The 21,513-nt window shown below is 44.3% G+C and overlaps 1 protein-coding gene across 5 annotated transcripts in view; it reads right to left on the bottom strand.

Annotated features, from left to right (window-relative positions):
• PTPRU (protein tyrosine phosphatase receptor type U) overlaps nucleotides 1-21,513 on the bottom strand; it is a 133,366-nt gene that overhangs the window by 64,889 nt on the left and 46,964 nt on the right. For all 5 annotated transcript variants that reach the window (XM_088459978.1, XM_088459977.1, XM_088459979.1 and 2 more), the window contains exon 2: nucleotides 3,910-4,029. In XM_088459978.1, the coding sequence (XP_088316104.1) occupies nucleotides 3,910-4,029 (120 nt within the window). The remainder of the gene's footprint in view (nucleotides 1-3,909; nucleotides 4,030-21,513) is intronic.

Below are 21,513 nucleotides of genomic sequence, written 5' to 3'. Positions count from 1 at the left end.
TGACACCAAGCACGGTCATTATACAGTGAGGCTGATGAGAAGAAGCAGTCATTATACAGTGAGGAGGATGACACCAAGCACAGTCATTATACAGTGAGGAGGATGACACCAGGCACAGTCATTATACAGTGAGGTGGATGACAAGAAGCACTGTCATTATACAGTGAGGAGGATGACAAGAAGCACAGTCATTATACAGTGAGGAGGATGACACCAAGCACAGTCATTATACAGTGAGGAGGATGACACCAAGCACAGTCATTATACAGTGAGGAGGATGACACAAAGCACAGTCATTATACAGTGAGGCGGATGACAAGAAGCACAGTCATTATACAGTGAGGCGGATGACAAGAAGCACAGTCATTATACAGTGAGGAGGATGACGGGAAGCACAGTCATTATACAGTGAGGAGGAGGACGGATAGCACAGTCATTACACAGTGAGGAGGATGACACCAAGCACAGTCATTATACAGTGGGGCTGATGACAAGAAGCACCGTCATTATACAGTGAGGAGGATGACACCAAGCACAGTCATTATACAGTGAGGTGGATGACAAGAAGCATAGTCATTATACAGTGAGGAGGATGACAAGAAGCACTGTCAATATACAGTGAGGAGGATGACACCAAGCACAGTCATTATACAGTGAGAAGGATGACAAGAAGCACAGTCATTATACAGTGAGGAGGATGACAAAGCACAGTAATTATACAGTGAGGAGGATGAAAAAGCACAGTAATTATACAGTGAGGCTGATGACAAGAAGCAGTCATTACACAGTGAGGAGGATGACACTAAGCATAGTCATTATACAGTGAGGCGGATGACAAGAAGCACCATCATTATACAGTGAGGAGGATGACGGGAAGCACAGTCATTATACAGTGAGGTGGATCACAAGAAGCACAGTCATTATACAGTGAGGAAGATGACGGGAAGCACAGTCATTATACAATGAGGAGGATGATGGGAATCACAGTCATTATACAGTGAGGCGGATGACAAGAAGCACCATCATTATAAAGTGAGGTGGATGATGAAGCCCAGTCATTCATTATACAGTGAGGAGGATGACACCAAGCACAGTCATTATACAGTGAGGCTGATGACAAGAAGCACAGTCATTATACAGTGAGGAGGATGACACCAAGCACAGTCATTATACAGTGAGGAGGATGACGGGAAGCACAGTCATTATACAGTGAGGCTGATGACAAGAAGCAGTCATTATACAGTGAGGAGGATGTCACCAAGTACAGTCATTATACAGTGAGGCTGATGACAAGAAGCAGTCATTATACAGTAAGGAGGATGACACCAAGCACAGTCATTATACTGTGAAGAGGATGACACCAAGCACAGTCATTATACAGTGAGGAGGATGACACCAAGCACAGTCATTATACAGTGAGGCTGATGACAAAAAGCACCGTCATTATACAGTGAGGCTGATGACCAGTGGCGTAACTATGGAGGGTGCAGGGGGTGCGGTTGCTATGGGGCCCGGCGGCTTAAGGGGCCCGCCGGCCCAGCGATCGCACCCCCTGCACTTTCCATATGCCAGGCGCCCGCTGAGATTGTGTTACCAGCGGACGCCCGACTCCCACTCAAACCCCCGGCGGCAGCCGGAGGACGGAGCTCACTCCGTTTTCCAGGTCCCGCAATGCACTATGGGAGTGACGTCATGACGTCACTCCCATAGTGCCGAGGAGCGGACGCCGGGGACGGAGCTCAGGAATGAGCTCCGTCTTCAGGGTCCCGCAGTGCACTATGGGAGTGACGTCATGACGTCACTCTCATAGTGCCGAGGAGCGGGCGACGGGGCAGTCGGCGGCTTCACAGGAGCGGGGATAAGGTAAGTTTTTTTTTGTTTGTTTTGTATGTGCGCACGCGCCCGCGCGCGTGGGGGGAAGTTACTGGGATCTCACTACTGGGGGCATTACAGAGGGCTCACTACAGGGGGCAGCTACAGGGGGTCGCTACTGGGGGCAGCTACTGGGGGCATTACAGGGGGCTCACTATTGGGGGAAGCTACAGGGGGTCACTACTGGGGTCTCACTACTGGGGGCAGCTACAGGGGGTCACTACTGGGGGCTCACTACTGGGGGCAGCTACAGGGGCTCACTACTGGGGGCATTACAGGGGGCTCACTACTGGGGGCAACTACAGAGGGCTCACTACTGGGGGAAGCTACAGGGGGTCACTACAGGGGGCTCACTACTGGGGCAGTTACTGGGGTCTCACTACTGGGGGCAGCTACAGGGGCTCACTACTGGGGGCAGCTACAGGGGGTCACTACTGGGGGCAGCTACAGGAGGTCACTACTGGGGGCAGCTACAGGGGATCACTACAGGGGGCTCACTACTGGGGGCAGCTACACAGGGCTCACTACTGGGGGCAGCTACACAGGGCTCACTATTGGGGGCATTACAGGGGGCTCACTACTGGGGGCAATTACAAGGGGCTCTCTACTGGGGGCATTACAGGGGGCTCACTACTGGGGGCATTACAGGGGGCTCATTACTGGGGGCAACTACAGGGGGCTCACTACTGGGGGCACTGCGTAAGGGGCACCATTACAGTGGGCATTGCATAAGGGGCACCATTACAGTGGGCATTTAATGTTTTAGGGGAACTACTGTGGTTATTGTGTAAGACCTAAGTTAGGGGGGGCCCTTAAAAATGTTGCTATGGGGCCCAAAAAGTTCTAGTTACGCCCCTGCTGATGACTATAAGCAGTCATTATACAGTAAGGAGGATGACACCAAGCATAGTCATTATACTATGAAGAGGATGACACCAAGCACAGTCATTATACAGGGAGGAGGATGACACCAAGCACAGTCATTATACAGTGAGGCTGATGAGAAGAAGCCGTCATTATACAGTGAGGAGGATGACACAAAGCACAGTCATTATACAGTGAGGCTGATGAGAAGAAGCAGTCATTATACAGTAAGGAGGATGACACCAAGCACAGTCATTATACAGTGAGGCTGATGAGAAGAAGCAGTCATTATACAGTGAGGAGGATGACACCAAGCACAGTCATTATACAGTGAGGAGGATGACACCAAGCACAGTCATTATACAGTGAGGAGGATGAAAAGAAGCAGTCAATATACAGTGAGGCGGATGACAAGAAGCAGTCATTACACAGTAAGGAGGATGACACCAGGCACAGTCATTATACAGTGAGGCTGATGAGAAGAAGCAGTCATTATACAGTAAGGAGGATGACACCAAGCACAGTCATTATACAGAGAGGCTGATGACAAGAAGCACAGTCATTATACAGTGAGGCGGATGACAAGAAGCAGTCATTATACAGTAAGGAGGATGACACCAAGCACAGTCATTATACAGTGAGGCTGATGAGAAGAAGCAGTCATTATACAGTAAGGAGGATGACACCAAGCACAGTCATTATACAGAGAGGCTGATGACAAGAAGCACAGTCATTATACAGAGAGGCTGATGACAAGAAGCACAGTCATTATACAGTGAGGCTGATAACAAGAAGCATTGTCATTATACTGTGAGGAGGAGTATGAGACACAGGAATTAGACGCTGGAGGATGATGACATAAAGCACAGGAATGATAAAATAAGAATTATGGTATTACGCGCAGAAAAGAGACTGATAGAATGATGGCATAAAGCATTGGAATGAGAGAGTGAAAATGATGTGATTTGAAGCACAGAAATGGAGATGGGAGTAAAATAAGAACGTAAAATATCCAAAAACATAAAAGTAAAAAATAATGAAGAATGGATAAAATATACTATGGACGGCTGTAAAAGGAATGATATTTCATCGTTCATACAGCCCATCCTGTATAGGTCTTTCTTAATCCTTTCACACCTGTTTTTCTTATTCAATCTCTGCCTGGTTACTCACCTTGGGGCAAGTCAGGGTTTCCACGGGGGTCCCGCATCATGTGCCAATCAAAGTCATCTTGAGTAGCCTGTGTCACCTCACAGGGACCAATGTCACTGTGAGTCTCAAATGTGCAGCCAGCTGTGGGAGAAAGGTGCCACAAAGTATAAAAAAAACATGAACTACTGCATACAAATTGTCATTCTGATTTCAGTGACATTTATATGTGATCAGAACCACACACGTTAGCATATTGTATAATACTGCAGGGAGAAAAACATCTGTCTGATTCGTAAAAAACAACACTATGGGCCTGATTCATTACGGATCGCAATAGCAACAGGCAACAGCGTACGCAGATCAGCCGATGGTGCTTACTGTGCATGCACCGCAGTGCTAGTGCGTGAGTTGGCATTGCGACCACACTGCGATCACCTACGCAGATACAAAGGCATCGCAGATCAAGGGACAGGATGTCAGCGTTTGGAGGTGGTGACGAGGGAGTGGTTGGAGAAATGCAGGTGTGCCTGTCCGTTTGAACGTCGTTGCATGGGAATGCGCAGCTTGTGTACTCACTGTGTGCGATGAGGTTAGCAATTTCTGAGAAAGGTCAGACCTGCTGTAATTGTGCGTGAGGGGCCGATGTTACCGGTGTATAAGCAGGATTGCAAAGTATTACAGATGTGAGATATCTGTAGTGGGTGTCTCTATGCTGGCTGTGCAATGGCTTTGTGATTGCAGTCATTAGAATATTTTCGCAGAACACCTGCGTGCGTAATCGCAGCTGCGATCACAATAGCGATCTGTAGTGAATCAGGCCCTATATTTTATTTTTGGGTAAAACAAGGATAATTGTTTTTAACTTTAGACAAAAGGTTACAAACTTTCCTTTTAACTGTAAATAACACTGTAAGCTTAATAATTTATTAATGAACTGGAATCTGGGTGTGAGCTGCTGTATACCATCGGCATATAATAAATAACCACCAGGCAAGGATAGGTTTTGTTGGGATGCAGTTGCCAAATCGACAGTGACACCACAAGGTCGAATTTATTATATCGACATGGTTAAAATGTTGACATACTAAATGTTGACACCTGGACAAAATGACAACCTAATAAATGTCAACATGTCAACATTTGCATTCGGATTAGGGTTAGCGTTAGGGTAAGGTGCCCATCCACTAGACAATTAAAATGAGCGATTGAACGACAACGATATTGTTCGATAATCGTTTGCAGATTGTTTAAAAAATGGCTAAAACGACCAGCGATGCGTGCTCCTGCTGGTTGTTTAGACATCTATCATCGTACAAATACGTTGTACAACCGGACGATAACGTCAGGTTCAGCATGTTTGCAGATGATTTATGAGCCTGTACTGAATGACTGCTCGTTCAGTGTAGGCACATCACAGACTGACAAACGACTGCACGATTACAATGTCGTAATCGTGCAGTCGTTTTCATGTCTGCTAGTGGATGTGTGCCTTTACATGTTTGACATGGTGAATGTTGACAAAATATACTGAACCCTTTTCAGCCTACTGTCACTACTAATAACAAAATGATATAAAATGTTGGGGGATGGAGTGAGTAGGAATGATGAGAAAATAGCTAGCTGGCTATGTACAAGTGTCACATATCAAATTAATCAGCACAGTCTCCTGGTGCGTCCTAGTCACATCACATTGTGACACAGACACATTTTCGGCAAAAAAGGTGTTCGATGCTAGCAGAGTTGTATGGGAACTGGTGGCTCACTCACGTCAGGCATACGGCACTGCATGGTGTATTGAGGCTACTGTAGATGAACAAGGACACATCTGTAGGGCCTGATTGTGAGTTGGGAGTAAAGCAAAAAAGAGCAAGTAACTGTGCACCTGGACAAACCATGTTACACTGCAAGGGGTGCAAATACATATAATTATTTTTGCATGCAGGCTGCTTTTGCATGTAGCTCACAAATGTTGGAGTCTGGACAGCTTTATTTTTATACTGCAATTAAAAATTTTAGGTTTGGACATGTCTCTCTCACATCTAATGGGCCCCATACATCTGACGGCTGATACACCGGTCCCCTGATCGAACCGGAAATGCCAAACAGCTAGTCGGAGATGCCGACCGGCGTCCATCCATGGTCGTCGATCCGTCTGGAAATTGGTGAAATTCTACATGTTAAAAAACCAATCATATTTTGATCGGCAAATCAGTGATATTCAACATATTGGATTTCACCAATTCCCTGACCCCGGCGTCTGGGGATCAGGGAATTACGGCAATCTGTCACTAGTGTATGGGGGCATTTAATCTTTCTGCAATTATAAAATCTGCCCCATATGCAGTGTAACATGGTTTCACCAAGGTGCAATGTTACTTGTGCTTTCCTATTTACTCAAAATCATGTATATAAAGGTAAGCTTCAAACCAGCCTTTTAGCTTGCCATCTTTAAGACTACAGAATAAAATGTGGATGAAAACAAATTAGACAGTACATAACAAGCATCACAAAAATAAGATAGCAATGTACTCTTTTCTTGCATCTTATTAGCAGTACACAACCTGATCTGAATGCAATGACACACTCCACTGTTTAGATCAGCATAAAAAAATAAAAAACAGCAGGGGGTGGGGGCGCTGCAGGATAGGGCAGAGGTGTAACAGTGCACACAGGATAAAGAAAGGAAAAGTGGCTGCGTGAAGAAGAAAGGAAGGATGGGAGTTACTGTTTCCTGTAGTTTGTAGCTGTCTCTACCATCAAGGTCAGCTAGCAATAACTTGTTCTGTTCTAGCAAACAAGATAATGAGCCAATAATGTCCAACAGTGGTCAAAACTAGAATTGTATCTCCCATAGGTTCTTTTATATAGAGAATTGCTCCTCCTATTTAGTTTTTCATCAGATGGAGAATTTTGGATGGTACTGTAGGTAACTACAAATGAATAAAAGGCTACAGGAATGTGCTAAATTATACACTGGCATCATAAATACATTTAAAAACAGTTTTACAAAGTCAAGTATTTAGTACAGTACACAATGGGTTTACAAAGAGTATAATACATCCGTTCATGTATTTGCTGCACTATCAAAAGGGATTATGGGCCTGATGCAGAACTGCTCGCGAGCGCACAGCGCTCGCAAGCGGCTCAATGTTTGGCCTCTGCGCATGCGCCGCGGCCGGCATGCATGAGCCGCGCCGAGCAACTGAACTTCAGTCGCTGCAGGGCTCACTACAAGAAGGGGGCGGCTGTCGATGGTGAGTGACAGCTCACCCCGTTTTGTAGGTGGCTAGGAGGGCTGGCTACACAAACGCAGGCGTTCCCTTAGGAACGCCTGGCATTTGTAGGTGGACCTACTGACATCACTAGTGATGTCAGTAGTGGACTTCCTGCTCTATTCGAGCAGGGAGTCCACTCGGGCTTGCGGCAGCCGAGACCCTACCCCAGTGTCTCGTCGCAAGCCCAATGGTCGCGATAATCGCGATGGTCTCCAGCCCGCTCGCACAAGCTGTGGGTGGGCGCCCGCAGACTCTGAGAGCTGCCTGCAGCAGAGAGCGGGTCTGAATTAGGGTCCATGATCCCTGCATAAAACCAGCTTTTCTTATTGTGATACAAGTATACTCAGGTGTATCTCATCTATATTTCAAGGGGTAATGCAGACAAACCAAACTCAAAATGTAATTTTATTTCATTAATAATTATTGTGAATACTTTATAAGGGTAGATAATTGGAGTAATTGTTAAACAGATATTTATCTGATTTCAGTGGGTTAGTCCCGATTTGCGCAAGGTTGAGAGATTTTTCCACCAAAAAATAGAAGTAAAAGTTGAGTAAGTGGTCAGTTTGCGGCCTAGGGTATATAACTAGGCTCCGGGCAGTAGGAAGTTGCCTGTACAACGTTGTTACTACTAGTGTTGCTTGCTGTCACTTCGTTCCAGGTTCCCTTGCTGTTTACTCTCGAGTCATCTCCAGTTACTCTCCTGTGCCAGTGTCTGAATACCTTGCCCGCGTACTCTGTACATCCTCAAAGTACAACCACAGTGTCACTCTCCTGTGCCAGCAGTGCGTCTGATACCTAGCCCGCGTACTCAGTACAATATCCAAATTTCAGAAATACACTCTCCTGGGCCTCATCGGTGTTATCTCCCTCCATTTCCCACCTGTATCCGATACCAGACCAAAGGGCCGCGATCTGCTTGCTGGGTGCAGCTTAAATCCATATCCCGCTTGGATGGGTCACTGGTGAATACCTCCCAGCAGGTCAGCACCTTTGGTCAGGTCTCGCCAACATCCGATACTTGTGGATGAGGAGGACATACAGTCAGGTGCATAAATATTGGGACATTGACAGAATTTTCATATTTTGGCCTCTATTCACCACCACAATGGCTTTGAAATGAAACAAACAAGATGTGCTTTAACTACAGACTTTCAGATTTAATTTGAGGGTAATTACATCCAAATCAGGTGAACGGTGTAGGAATTACAACGGTTTCTATATGTGCCTCCCACTTTTTACGGGGCCAAAAGTAATGAGACAAACTAAACAATCCTAAATCTAACTTTCACTTTTTAATACTTTGTTGCAAATCCTTTGCAGGCAATTACAGCCTGAAGTCTGGAACGCATAGACATCATCACCAGACGCTGGGTTTCATCTCTGGTGATGCTCTGCCAGGCCTCTACTGCAAATGTCTTCAGTTCCTGCTTGTTCTTGGGGCATTTTCCCTTCAGTTTTGTCTTCATCAAGTGAAATGCATGCTCAATCGGATTCAGGTCAGGGGATTGACTTGGCCATTGCATAACATTCCACTTTTTAGCCTTAAAAAACTCTTTGGTTGCTTTTGCAGTATGCTTCGGGTCATTGTCCATCTGCACTGTGAAGCGCCGTCCAATGAGTTCTGAAGCATTTGACTGAATATGAGCATATAATATTGCCCGAAACACTTCAGAATTCATTCTGCTGCTTTTGTCAGCAGTCACATCATCAATAAATACAAGGGAACCAGTTCCATTGGCAGCCATACATGGCCACGCCATGACACTACCACTACCATGCTTCACTGATGAGGTGGTATGTTTTGGATCATGAGCAGTTCCTTTCCTTCTCAATACTCTTCTCTTCCCATCACTCTGGTACAAGTTGATCTTTGTCTCATCTGTCCATAGGATGTTATTCCAGAACTGTAATGGCTTTTTTAGATGTTGTTTGGCAAACTCTAATCTGGTCTTCCTGTTTTTGTGGCTCACCAATGGTTTACATCTTGTGGTGAACCCTCTATATTCACTCTTGTGAACTCTTCTCTTGATTGTTGACTTTGACACATATACACCTACCTCCTGGAGAGTGTTCTTGATTTGGCCAACTGTTGTGAAGGGGTTTTTCTTCACCAGGGAAATAATTCTTCTGTCATCCACCACAGTTGTTTTCCGTGGTCTTCCGGGTCTTTTGGTGTTGCTGAGCTCTCCGGTGCGTTCTTTTTTAAGAATGTTCCAAACAGTTGATTTGGCCACACCTAATGTTTTGCTCTCTCTCTGATGGGTTTGTTTTGATTTTTCAGCCTAATGATGGCTTGCTTCACTGATAGTGACAGCTCTTTGGATCTCATATTGAGAGTCAACAGCAACTGATTCCAAATGCAAATGTCACACCTAGAATCAACTCCAGGCCTTTTACCTGCTTAATAGATAATGAAATAACGAGGGAATAGCCCACACCTGTCCATGAAATAGCTTTTGAGTTGATAGTCCCATTATTTTTGGCCCCTTAAAAAGTGTGAGGAACATATAGAAAACGTTGTAATTCCTACACCGTTCACCTGATTTGGATGTAATTACCCTCAAATTAAATCTGAAAGTCTGCAGTTAAAGCACATCTTGTTTGTATCATTTCAAAGCCATTGTGGCGGTGAATAGAGGCCAAAATATGAAAATTCTGTCAATGTCCCAATATTTATGCACCTGACTGTACATCCAGGCCCCTCGCCTCCAATACCTTCCACAACCTGGGAACTCAGCTTTCAGCTCCTCAGTAGGAGATCCTCCTGAGACAGCTGTGACATAAGTGTTCAGAAGCCCAGTTAAAACTAATGTGAAGCATTGTGCCAGGACATGTGGCCTGACAGTGTTAATAAATGCTTACGTTTTATTGCACCATTCATACAGAACATAGACCTAGTACTTTAATGAAGTATCATATACAAGGGTAGTTCAATAAATAAGGTAACAAGACCTCTCATTCGTACATTTACGTATAATCAATAGTACTGTAAGGCCTTGGTACAGATAATTTTTCCACATAATCCCCATACTTGTCTAAGCATTTGTTCCAACAATACACCAGAGCATCTTTCCTGTCATAGAAGAATTCAGTGTGAAGTGCCTGAAGCCAGGACATGATTGCTTGCTGTAATTCACCATCAGTAATCGAATTGCCTTCCACCCAGGTGCTTCTTCAATGGTCCAAAGAGATTGAAAATTACTAGGTGCCAGGTCAGAGCTGTAGGGAGGATTGTCCAGTACCTTCCAATGGTAGCACCGTAACAACTCAAGGGAGCGGTTGGCTGAGTCTGGCCTGGCATTATCATGCAGGAATTTGGCGCCTATTCGCAGCAACCCATGTCATTTTCGACAAATTGCCCTCCGCAAATGACTCAATGTGTCACAATAGTGGACAACATTCACAGTATCTCTCTTGGTGAGGAAATCAATAAGAAGCACATCCTTGTGGTCCCAAACATGGTCGCCATGACCTTCTTTGCGGATGGGGTTGTTTTGAATGTCTTTGAAGGTGGGTACGATGCTGTTTCCATGTCATGGATACTTGCTTTGTCTCCGGTGTCGCATGATGCACCCACGTTTCATTGCCTGTAACAATACCCTGCAGGAACTGCACTCCCACCTCATGGTACCACGTCAAGTGTACTAGAGACAATCCCATAATATTGGTTTTGTGAACTTCTGTGAGTTGCTTTGGTACCCAGCATGGACACTTTTTCTGTACCCCAGTTGCTCATGAACAATGTTGTGCACAGGACCCACTGAGATGATCAGTTCGTTAGCAATATCACTAATTAAAATGCTTCTGTCCTCCTGAATCTGACAATGAGGTACAAATTGTTATCTGGGGTGGAGGTGCTTGGCCAGCTGAATCACTGCTTATCTTGAACGTCTATCCTGCCGTTATCAAAGGCAATACACCAAACCCAAACCTGTTTCCGTGACATGGCATTCTCACCGTACACCTCCACTAGTTGCCAATGAATTTCAGCTGCTGATGAGCCCTTTAGGCGCAGAAATCTGATCACACTACACACCTCAATGTTTAACCAGCCTAATGTCCGTGAGAGGAATCAGTGGTTTACCTGCTCTGGCCTGGCGGGAAATTAGAATAAAAGAGAGAACAGTACACAAGTGAGAGACCTTGTTACCTTACTTATTGAACCACTCCCATAAATAAAAAAGTACAAAAGTTAAATTAAATACAAACATTTACTGTCTTCCCCTTCACAAAATTAAATGGGATCTGCTTAGGTGCTATGGACTGATTGCATATAGTAAATGAATAATGCTATAGATTGCAGAAGTCACATGTAATAGTAAGAGCATCAGTGGGAGGGATTAAGATGCACTCATTTAAACAAGACAGGCTCCACGTAGTCATCTATCTGTATTTTGCACTGGGGCATATCTACCCCTTGGCCAGGATAGCACTCGCAAAGGCGCCATCCGGCGGTGCCACGTGCAGCCAGGGAGTACAACCATGATGGGACTGCCAGGACTGGAATCCGAGTACGTACACCCCTGGCTCCTACCAGTGTAGATGTCCAGGGCCGGGCAGCTGCTGGCGCTTGCTGGTGGGTGCCTGGTACAATTAATGAATAAAGTTTTCTGGGGGTTTTTTTTTAGACATCGCTGTCAGACTGAGGAGCCGGGCACAGCCGCAGCCAGAAAATACAATAAATGGTAAGTATCTATGGGCTGTGGGGGCTGGATGTGGGGGTCCAGGGGCTGAAGAGACAGAAGGGGAGCTGGCTTGGGAGACAGAAGGGATATGGCTGGAGAGACAGAAGGGGGGGTGGTTTAGGAGACAGAAGGGGGGGTGGCTTAGGAGACAGAAGGGAGGGTGGCTTGGGAGACACAAGGGAGGGTGGCTTGGGAGACACAAGGGGGGCTGGCTTGGGAGACAGAATGGGGATGGCTGGGGAGACAAAAGGGTGGTGGCTGGGGAGACAAAAGGGTGGTGGCTGGGGAGACAAAAGGGGGGTGGCTGGGGAGACAAAAGGGGGGTGGCTGGGGAGACAGAAGGGGGGTGGCTGGGGAGACAGATGGGGGGTGGCTGGGAAGACAGATGGGGGGTGACTGGGGAGACAGAAGGGGGGCTGGCTGGGGAGACAGAAGGGGGGCTGGCTGGGGAGACAGAAGGGGGGTTGGCAGGGGAAAGGTTACAGATTGTAATTATTCAGAAACTATGGGGGGAGGGGGGCCCCAGTCCATTACATTGCCTGGGGCGCTCGAACCCCTAGATACACATCTGAATTTGCACCAGGGGTTAGGCACCCAGAAGTTCTACATCTCTTGCCATGGTTTCACTGTACGCGGCCAACACGCCCCTTCCATTCTTCCTCTCTAAGCAGAAGGAGACATGAGTGAAAAATGTGACTGTTCCATCACACAGACAGATGTGCACAATTTTTTGCCGTTTATGCGAACTATAAAAAGTATTCTTATATCCAACTATACTTCAGCCTGTATACGATGGTTATATAGAACATTTGTGATATATGCACTTCATGAAAGGCTGACTCCACTTAAGCCGCATACACACTTTAGATGATGTGTGTATGCGGCGATATTGTCTGCGGCGGGACCCGGCGAGGGTGCCGACATTGGTAAGTGTATACACACTTACCAATGTCAGCCATGACGAATGACAGCGGAAGGGGAGAGCATGCTGCATTCAGCAGCATGCCATCGTTATCGATATCCACAGATTGAGCAGCATGTTCAGCCGACTGGGGATATCGTTAACGTCCCACAGGAGCGCGCATCCTTGGTCATTCAGTGCATACATGCTGGACAATATGAACGATAACGATATTGTTATCGTTCATAATAATGGTCTAGTGTGAATGCCCCATTACTTTTCCCATTAACTTTAGTACTCACCATATCATAACAATCTTGTATAGAGCAACCCCACATAAGCAGCATGTTCTACTGCTTAAAGTAACAGCATGCGATAATTATTTTTACTGGGATAGCTTTAACAAAGCCGTCTTGTGTGTTCCATTCGCACCCATCATAAAATGCTATTTAAGTGACTAATAGCAGTTGTTTGACTCAGTACATACCACCCACTCTGGTATTTCGACCTGTTATCTAATGCTAACAGCACTGTAAGTGACTAATAAAATGCTTACAGCTTTAATACAATTGTATTTTACTGGTACTTACTTTACTGGTAATCTTTAAATAGTCTCAAAATCTAAAATTGGCTCAGTATTACAGCTACTACTAAAATAAAAGGATGCATTTGTTTTATCTGCACGTAATATACAATGTACAGTTTTATTGGAACATGCTGAGGAAAATGTTAGTGCTGTGGGAATTAAAGAATGGCAATTTAATGGGCAATCTGAAAATAATCAAATTTAGAGCAAAATAAAAACAAAATTGTATATTTGTAAAAATAAGTCCAACACTTAAAACACTTTACAATAAAAATTGTTTTGTTTTGGGTTTTATTTGCTTTTTTTTAAATACTGAAGTTGTAATGCAGATTTCTAATAACATTCAGCTTGTTTCAATGCTACATCTTTCAGACACTGACAATCAGTGATCACTAAACATCTCCATTTCCAGCCATATTCTGCAAAGAACCCTCCCCACACCCACCCAGCCCCACCCCAAAGCGGAAAGGGATGCGGTTATAATCTCGGCAAGTGGGATGCCGGCACTTGGAATACCGGCGCCGGCATCCTGAAGGTAAGTAGTGGGGTTAGGGGGAGAATTAAGGTTAGGATAAGCACTAGGGGGAGGGTTAGGCACAAGGGGGAGGGTTAGGGTTAGGCACTACGGGGGAGGGTTAGGTCTAGGGTGCAGGTTAGGTTTAGGCACTAGGAGAGGGAGGGTTAGGTGTAGGCACAGGGAAGGGAGGGAGGGGTAGGAGAAGGGTTAGGATACCTACAGACAGGTGTTGTATCCTAACCCTGTCGGTATGCCGGCGCCTGGATTTTCACCGCAGGGATCTCCAGCTCCCGTACCCGACCCATGCAGATATACTTTGCAGATCCCAACATGTAGGACAAAACCAACAATTTATTACCAGTATACAACCATGGCCTATACGTCAATGTTAGGCAAACTAATAAACAAAACAGTAGGGGCCGCATGGATCTTCAAAAAGGCAACACATTACCCTTCATCGCGGTAATGAGGTAAAACAATACATTTAATCAAATAAAGATACATCTCTAAGTACATAAACAAATGAGCACAGAAGAAACCGTTATTAACAGTACAAAACAATGCAGGACATGGTATATAAACATTGCTGCATTAGCAATCATAACACTTAAATAAACAGCAAAACGCCAACAGCCAAGGGTTAGGTGCCATTGTGGGGAATTAGGAGTAGATGATGGTATAAGCAAGGGAAGGAGAAGCACGTGAGGAAAGAGGGCACTGCTCATGAGAGTTTACAGTCTAAAAGATTATAAGGCCACCTATTGCCCATCGCTGCTATGAATACTCAATACTGCCAACCATAAAATAATCTGTTATGACCAACAAATTGTTACCCAATATATAGTACAGATATTTCCCCACCTCCAATCACAATCTAATTATTATTGCACAGATCACCAACACTAAGGGCCGTATTCAATTAGCCGCGATAAACCATTTTCGATGAAAAGTTTTCGCCGGTGACATAATTTCGCCAGGTGAGAACTTTTCCCCGTATTCAATTCCAAAGACAATTTTCGCCGGTGTGAAAAGTCTGTGCCTTGTAACCAGCGGAAAAAAAATCGCCTATGAATAGGGGTCGGAAAAAAGTGCAGAATTGCAGTTTTGGGTTACACACTTCTGAAAATCCCCCCAGCACCCTTTGGACAGTCCCCGTAAGGTTAAGGGCGTCAAAAAAAAAAAAATACTTTAGAACACCCCAAAAAAGTATTTTTGTTTTGTGGGCGAAAAAAAAACAAAGTTGAGGAACAAAGTTAAAAACTAGCGAAATAGACTCCAGGGGGTCCCCCAAGTATGCCCCAGGTGTTTTTTTGATTGCAGGCGAATGCTGAAGGTGTGTTTTTTACATTTTTTAAAACATAATTTTAGTGATTTTTTAACCATGATTGCACACATTTTCATGTACCCCAAATTTGCTGGGACTACTTATTTTTAACAAAAAAAACCCCTGCTAAAATGCTATTCTTCACCACTTGTGCAAACACGTTAAATAGCAGCTATTGAGAGCATTTAAGCACCCCAAATACCTTCAGCAGGGCTATTCGGAGGTATCCATAGTGATCCCCCATGTCAGTGCATCTTTTGAGGGGTGTCAGGCTGATTTCCCCAAATCTGACAGCATTTTCACCTGTTTGAATACCGCCAGGACGCGTATTCTTGTCCTTTGGAATTGATTAGGGCGAAAAATCGGTCGCGCGCACGGAAAGTGTTTACACGCGACGTAGGCAGAAAGTCCGGCAGGCGAAAAGTCCAGGACTGTTCGCCGGCAACTGAATACGAGCCTAAGTGTCTCAGCCAAACCTGGTGTCACAGACAGCTTTCAGTATGTAAACATTGTTTAGAAGTTTTGATGGCATTCGCTGCTGTGTGTAAATCAGTGTATTATGTCAAATGTAGACCAACATTCATAGCACTGAATGACAAAGTATCCTCCATACAGAAGACAAATAACGTGCAGGTGCTCGATGGAACCATCTCTGTGTGGACTATTTCAAATCAGTCAGCATGTGTGTGCCTACACTGTACATTATTCAGTGAAGTGCTGTTATAACTGAATGATGCTGGTGAAAAACAGTGGTAATACCAGCAAATCCATTTGTCACATCTACTTGTCACCAGTAGGTGGCCAGTAGACATTCTCTTGGATGATGTTAAGACTGCAGAAAGAGGGTGTGCTATATGTCAACATTCATTCCACTGACATTGACCAATGTCTATATTAAACATGTTATCACTGATGTAATGTTGACATTCTGTCCCTAACCCAAATTTAACCCTAACCCTAATGGTAACACTCCTAAACCTAGCGGTAACCATAACACAAACCTAAGGCTGATGGAAATGTAAACATTTTGTCACTGTAGACATTTTCCAGGTGTCGACATTAACAATGTTGACACCATCAGGGTATGCAGTCACTAAGGGGCATATTTATCAGAATCTGAATCTCACGTGCAGATGGGATGCGATAAATTCACATTGCAATATTTGAGTACATTGCAAGGATGTATCAAATACCGCATGTAGGGACAGAGCTTGCGAGAAAGCACGTCCCTGCGAATGTCTTAAATACCCTGAAAGTGTGACCGAGCATGCGCCGCCTGCTAGCCCCACCGATACCCTCTTGCTCAGCTAACACTTAATTGCACGCTGCTGCACCCAGGGATCGGTGTCTGGCTCCTTGTAACCACAGTCAGCTGATCAGTGCTGTTAAATGGGAAGCCAGCTAAACGTTTCACAGCAACAGCTGATTGGGGTCACGGGAGCCGGATACCGATCACTGGCTGCAACAGCGTGCATTTAAGATTTATTTTATTATTTAGACACACATGGCTGATTATATGTGACAGCTCTGAGCTCTTTTTCGGCAGTCAGCACAGAGCTGGAGTAGGGGAAATGGGAGGGAAGCCATAATAACGCCATCTGAAGATAGCGTTATTATCACAGGGCTCCCTCCGATATTTTTTTTACAATTGAATTTTAGTAAATTTGGGCAGATCACATTTCCCATTACAAGTATGGGAAATGTGATCTGCTTACTAAAAAAGAAAAAATGAGAAATAAGGGCTTGGAGGAGAATTTTGCAAATTCTCCTCCAAAGGCCCTTTCGTATATTTAAATAATACTCAAATAATGTGAAAAAGGGTGTGAAAACACCAGTTTTCCCATTATTTTAGTAAAATAAGTATTTTAGTATTTAGTATTTTAGTAAAATAATATTGATAAATATGCCCCCAAGTCACCAGTCAAAATGCTTACCACATTTTGACTAGTGACTTACGCTAAACACACTCAGATTTGTTTTAATCGGGACGAGGAACGAGACGATTTTTCGGAAAATTTAAAGCCCCAATATATGTGCTACATATTATGCAATGTTTCCATAGAAGCTGGCGATTTTTCACCACACCTCACTGATTTTGCATATGTCCGACCACACGGATGATGACATACTGACGGGAGAACATAGGAAATATGGGCAGATTATTGAGAGTCCACACACTGCTCGATATCAGGAATTTGAGGCCGAGATTTTCGTTCTTGACCGTCAGATCATATAATGGAAGGAATGCATTTGTGGATGTTTTCGAACCATTTTATCGGTGAAATGCTGAAACGATCGTTCATACACACTATACAATAAATCAGGCCTATAACCTGATTATTCGCAAATCGGTCCAATAATTGTATAGTGTGTAGGTAGCTTTAGTGACTGCGTACCCAAAAAAACTTAGACCCTCAGGTAAAAGCATAGTACAGTGTACTGCTAAAGAACACAAACAACATAATTAAATTACAGTTGATATTGCAGGAGATATCTTAAGAGGTTACCACCATGGGCATGAGGAAGTCTATTTAACAAGGACTATTCAGGATGACGACTGCAGAAGAAAATCAATGACAAAAAAAATACTTCATGAAATACTTCACTTAAAGAAAGCACTGTTTTTAACTGAGAGTTCTTTTTAAATATATAAACATATTTTTTAATTATATATAGGTGAGCGGCATTATATAACAGGTGAGCGGCACTCCTTTGGCCTGGATACAGCTTGTACTTGCTCTGGTGCCTTCCTTAAGGGAGAAAAACTCTAATACACACAGACAGAAGAGGCAGTACTCAGAGGCTCTGAAAGAAGTGATAGAAGTATACACATTCACACCAGCGGCGTATTTAGAGAGGAGGGGGCCCGTGTGCATTCCCCATCCGGGGCCCCCTCCTCTCTCCCAAGCCGCGTCACCGCAGCAGTTAACTCTGTGCACTAGTCTGTACATGCGTAAGTCACCGGGAAAATGGTTCGGCCACCATTTTTCCGGCAATTTCACTACTGCACATGCGCAAAACATGAGCAGTGCTACAGCCGACGCAGGACTTCGGAAGGGTAAGTATTAAAAAATATAGGTGCAGAATGTGCTGTGTGGGCACCCCCTGGACCCAGGGGCCAGTGTAAACCGCACACCCTGCACCTATTATAAATATGCCCCGGATATACACAGAGTACTGTGCAAAAGTTTTAGGCAGGTGTGGAAAAAATGCTGCAAAGTAAGAATACTTTCAAAAATAGAAGTGTTATAAATTAACAAAATGCAATGTGAATGAATAGAAATCTAAAAAAAAAATCAATATTTGGTTTGACCACACTTTGCCTTCAAAACAGCATCAATTCTTCTAGGTACACTTGCAGACAGTTTTTGAAGGAACTCTGCAGGGAGGTTATTCCAACCGGGTTGGGTACAGAATGCTGGTGCTTGAGGTCCCGGCGGTCAGAACTCCAACGCCGGCATCCCAACAGGGTTAGAATACCGACACTTGTCGGTCAGTATTCTAACCTCCCCCTCTCCTCACCCTAAACCTAACCCTTCTTCCTTAGTGCCTAACCCTAACACTAACCCTCCCTCTAACCTCGCTACTTACATTCAGGAAGCCGGCGCTGGGATTCTGACAGGTGTCGGGATTGCGGTGCCGGCATTCTGAGCGCAAGCATCCCAGTGGTCGGGATTATGACAGCATTCCATTCCTAAACATCTTGGAAAACTAAGCACAGATTATCGGTGGATGTAGGCTTCCTCAAATCCTTTTGTCTCTTCAAGTAATCCCAGACAGACTCAACGATGTTGAGGTCAGGGCTCTGGGGGAGCCAGATCATCAATTCCAGGACTCCTTGTTCTTCTTTACGCTGAATATAGGTCTATTTCGTTTAAATCATGTATATTTTTATTCAGATTTTTTAGTTTTACAATTTATGAACATAACAAAAATGAAAACATTCATATAAAAATACAGAAAACATGTAAACATTGCCAACACAGAACACATCGTAAAATAACAAAGTGTACAGTCAGAGGGATATCATGAATAAGCCAGGCCTGAGGTCAGTACAGATCATATACCTGTGCATGGAGGTAAAAAGAAACTAAAAGTAAAGGAAAGTGAAAAAGAACCATAAGAGAGACAAATATAGAAAAGATGACAGATTACAAAGGGGGGTCACCAACAGGTCTACAAAGTCCCAAGGGGGAAAGAGCCCAGCGGTCCCATAGCTTATGATATTTAGGAAGAGCCTTAAGGCTAGTAAAAACATATTTTTCATGATCAATTGTGTCATTCACCAGCGATTGCCATTTGTGCATATCTGGAGGGTCTGGAGCATGCCAGGATCGAGCAATAATCACAGCCAAGGTAAATTGGCCTAGGACATAACGATAAATGGTAACATTAAACAATTCTTCCAAATAAACAAAGATTAGTTTCTGGTGGAGGTAATGATGGCAGTGTAGAATGAATATCCAACCAAACTAGTTTCCAAAAATCATTGACCGTAAGGCAATCCCATAATAAATGCCAAAAATCACAGCCAGGTACACGACATTTGGGACAATTAGCTGGGGCATTCATATCAATATACGCATTAAAGATAGGGGAACGGTAGGACCTATGCATAATAAAGTAAAGTAATAAAGTAATGGATTTGCAGAAAACAGACACAGAAAAGTGTACCGTATATCCGAGTCCATTGCTCATCCTGGAGAGGGCATAAATTTAATTCCCATTTATGTATACCGGGAAGAGATCACTGTAAAGGTAGATCGTCTTACGAGAAGGTAATCGAAGGAGTTTTAGAGGAGAAGGGGATAATAATACGGTAAACAGAACTTATTGAATCCGGTGATACACAGAGTAGCTGCCTCTGAATGAGCTGGAATTGTTTGTTAGATACTGCTTCCGCTGCTGCTGAAGACAACTCTTAAAAAATACTTTTTCGACAGTTTCCAGAAGCTTTACGAACGTTGTCAAAAGTGTGTTGTGTCTGGTGGAGATTACTTCAAGGGCCAATAAAGATATTTCCAATGTGCATTCTGTTTTTGTTTTTTTATTTTACCATTCACCAAACTTTTTAGACAGACCTCGTGTATATATATTGTGATAGAAGCACTGGTAAAGTGGTCAATGGCAGGTACATTTGTCCTAGGTTTTTGGCCTATGTGTTCTAAAAAACCCCGGGAGAAGTCTGTTTTGTAAGCAGACCAGAGTATCGGCTTTTGGAAAATCCGGATTGGGTCCTGGGGGTGTGGATGTGAGGAGAGGGAGGGCTCCATCCACAGGCCACTCCAGGTTTTGGGCCTTTCAGCCTGGTAACAGGCTCATTAGGGCTTGCAGCTGGAAATGGCTAATAAAAGCATGGTTTGTTTGTGGCTGAGTGTCTCACACCTGGGAGAGCAGGCAGACTAACCTGTTCAGAGACACTTGGTGATAATCCTTGTAAGTACTGTGCACGTGTTTTGTTGGTGGTGAGAGCAATAGGCCCTACCATTATTATAGAGAGGGAATCTGCTGTGTAGCTAGTGCCCAGCCGGGCTAGGACTTATGTTTATGTTTTGTTTATGTTTATATTAATTTGGCACAATAAAGACTGGCGCCGACCAGTTTGTACGAGAACCCCAGACGTAACCTGTATCTACGGCTGCTGTGTGTGTAAAGAAGGAGTCCGTCTACCCCAGGAGAGGGACCCCTATGCCGACTGTGTCACATTTGGTGGAGAATGCAGGCAATCACACACTGAAGTTTGCAGCAAGAAAACATTTTCCTTTAAAATTTAAAGGGACAGACACGAAGTTGTGAAATCCATGAGGGTGGCGTCAGCAGATGCTCAGAGAGCCATGTTCTGCTTTCAGCCTAGCCCTAAACACAACATGGAGGACGTTGTAAAGGCCTTGCTCCAAGCTACGGCAGGCCAGGAAGGTACCTACCCCGTAAAAGACTAGATATTAATGTAATTCAATGTTTCCGATGTGGTGGTTTTGGCCATATTGCGGCTAATTGTTCACTTACCTCTGAACCGATGCAATGTGATACTGCTCATGTCAACCGCAGGAGGCCTTTCTTTGCACAACCAGCCTGTACTGCTGACCGGCAGGTTGAGACAGATGTATACTCACTGTAGAAGGCAACCAAGTAGAAGCTCTGTTAGATTATGGTAGCCTGGTTACATTTATGAAAGCATAAGGGGAAAACTGTTGGTGTGATCTGCATACATGGGGATACCCGGTATTATGTTACTGCAGAAGTGAACATAGAAACACCATGTGGTTCCGCGATAGTCTCTGTGGGTTTGGTACAGGGCTTAATGTATGATGCAATATTGGGGAAAGACTTTGCT

The sequence above is a fragment of the Taudactylus pleione genome, unplaced genomic scaffold, assembly GCF_031769625.1.
Source record: "Taudactylus pleione unplaced genomic scaffold, aTauple2 ptg000959l, whole genome shotgun sequence".
Taxonomy (NCBI): Eukaryota; Metazoa; Chordata; class Amphibia; order Anura; family Myobatrachidae; genus Taudactylus; species Taudactylus pleione.
The sequence above is the reverse complement of the archived record's forward strand: the minus strand, read 5'-3'. Positions and strand labels throughout refer to the sequence as shown.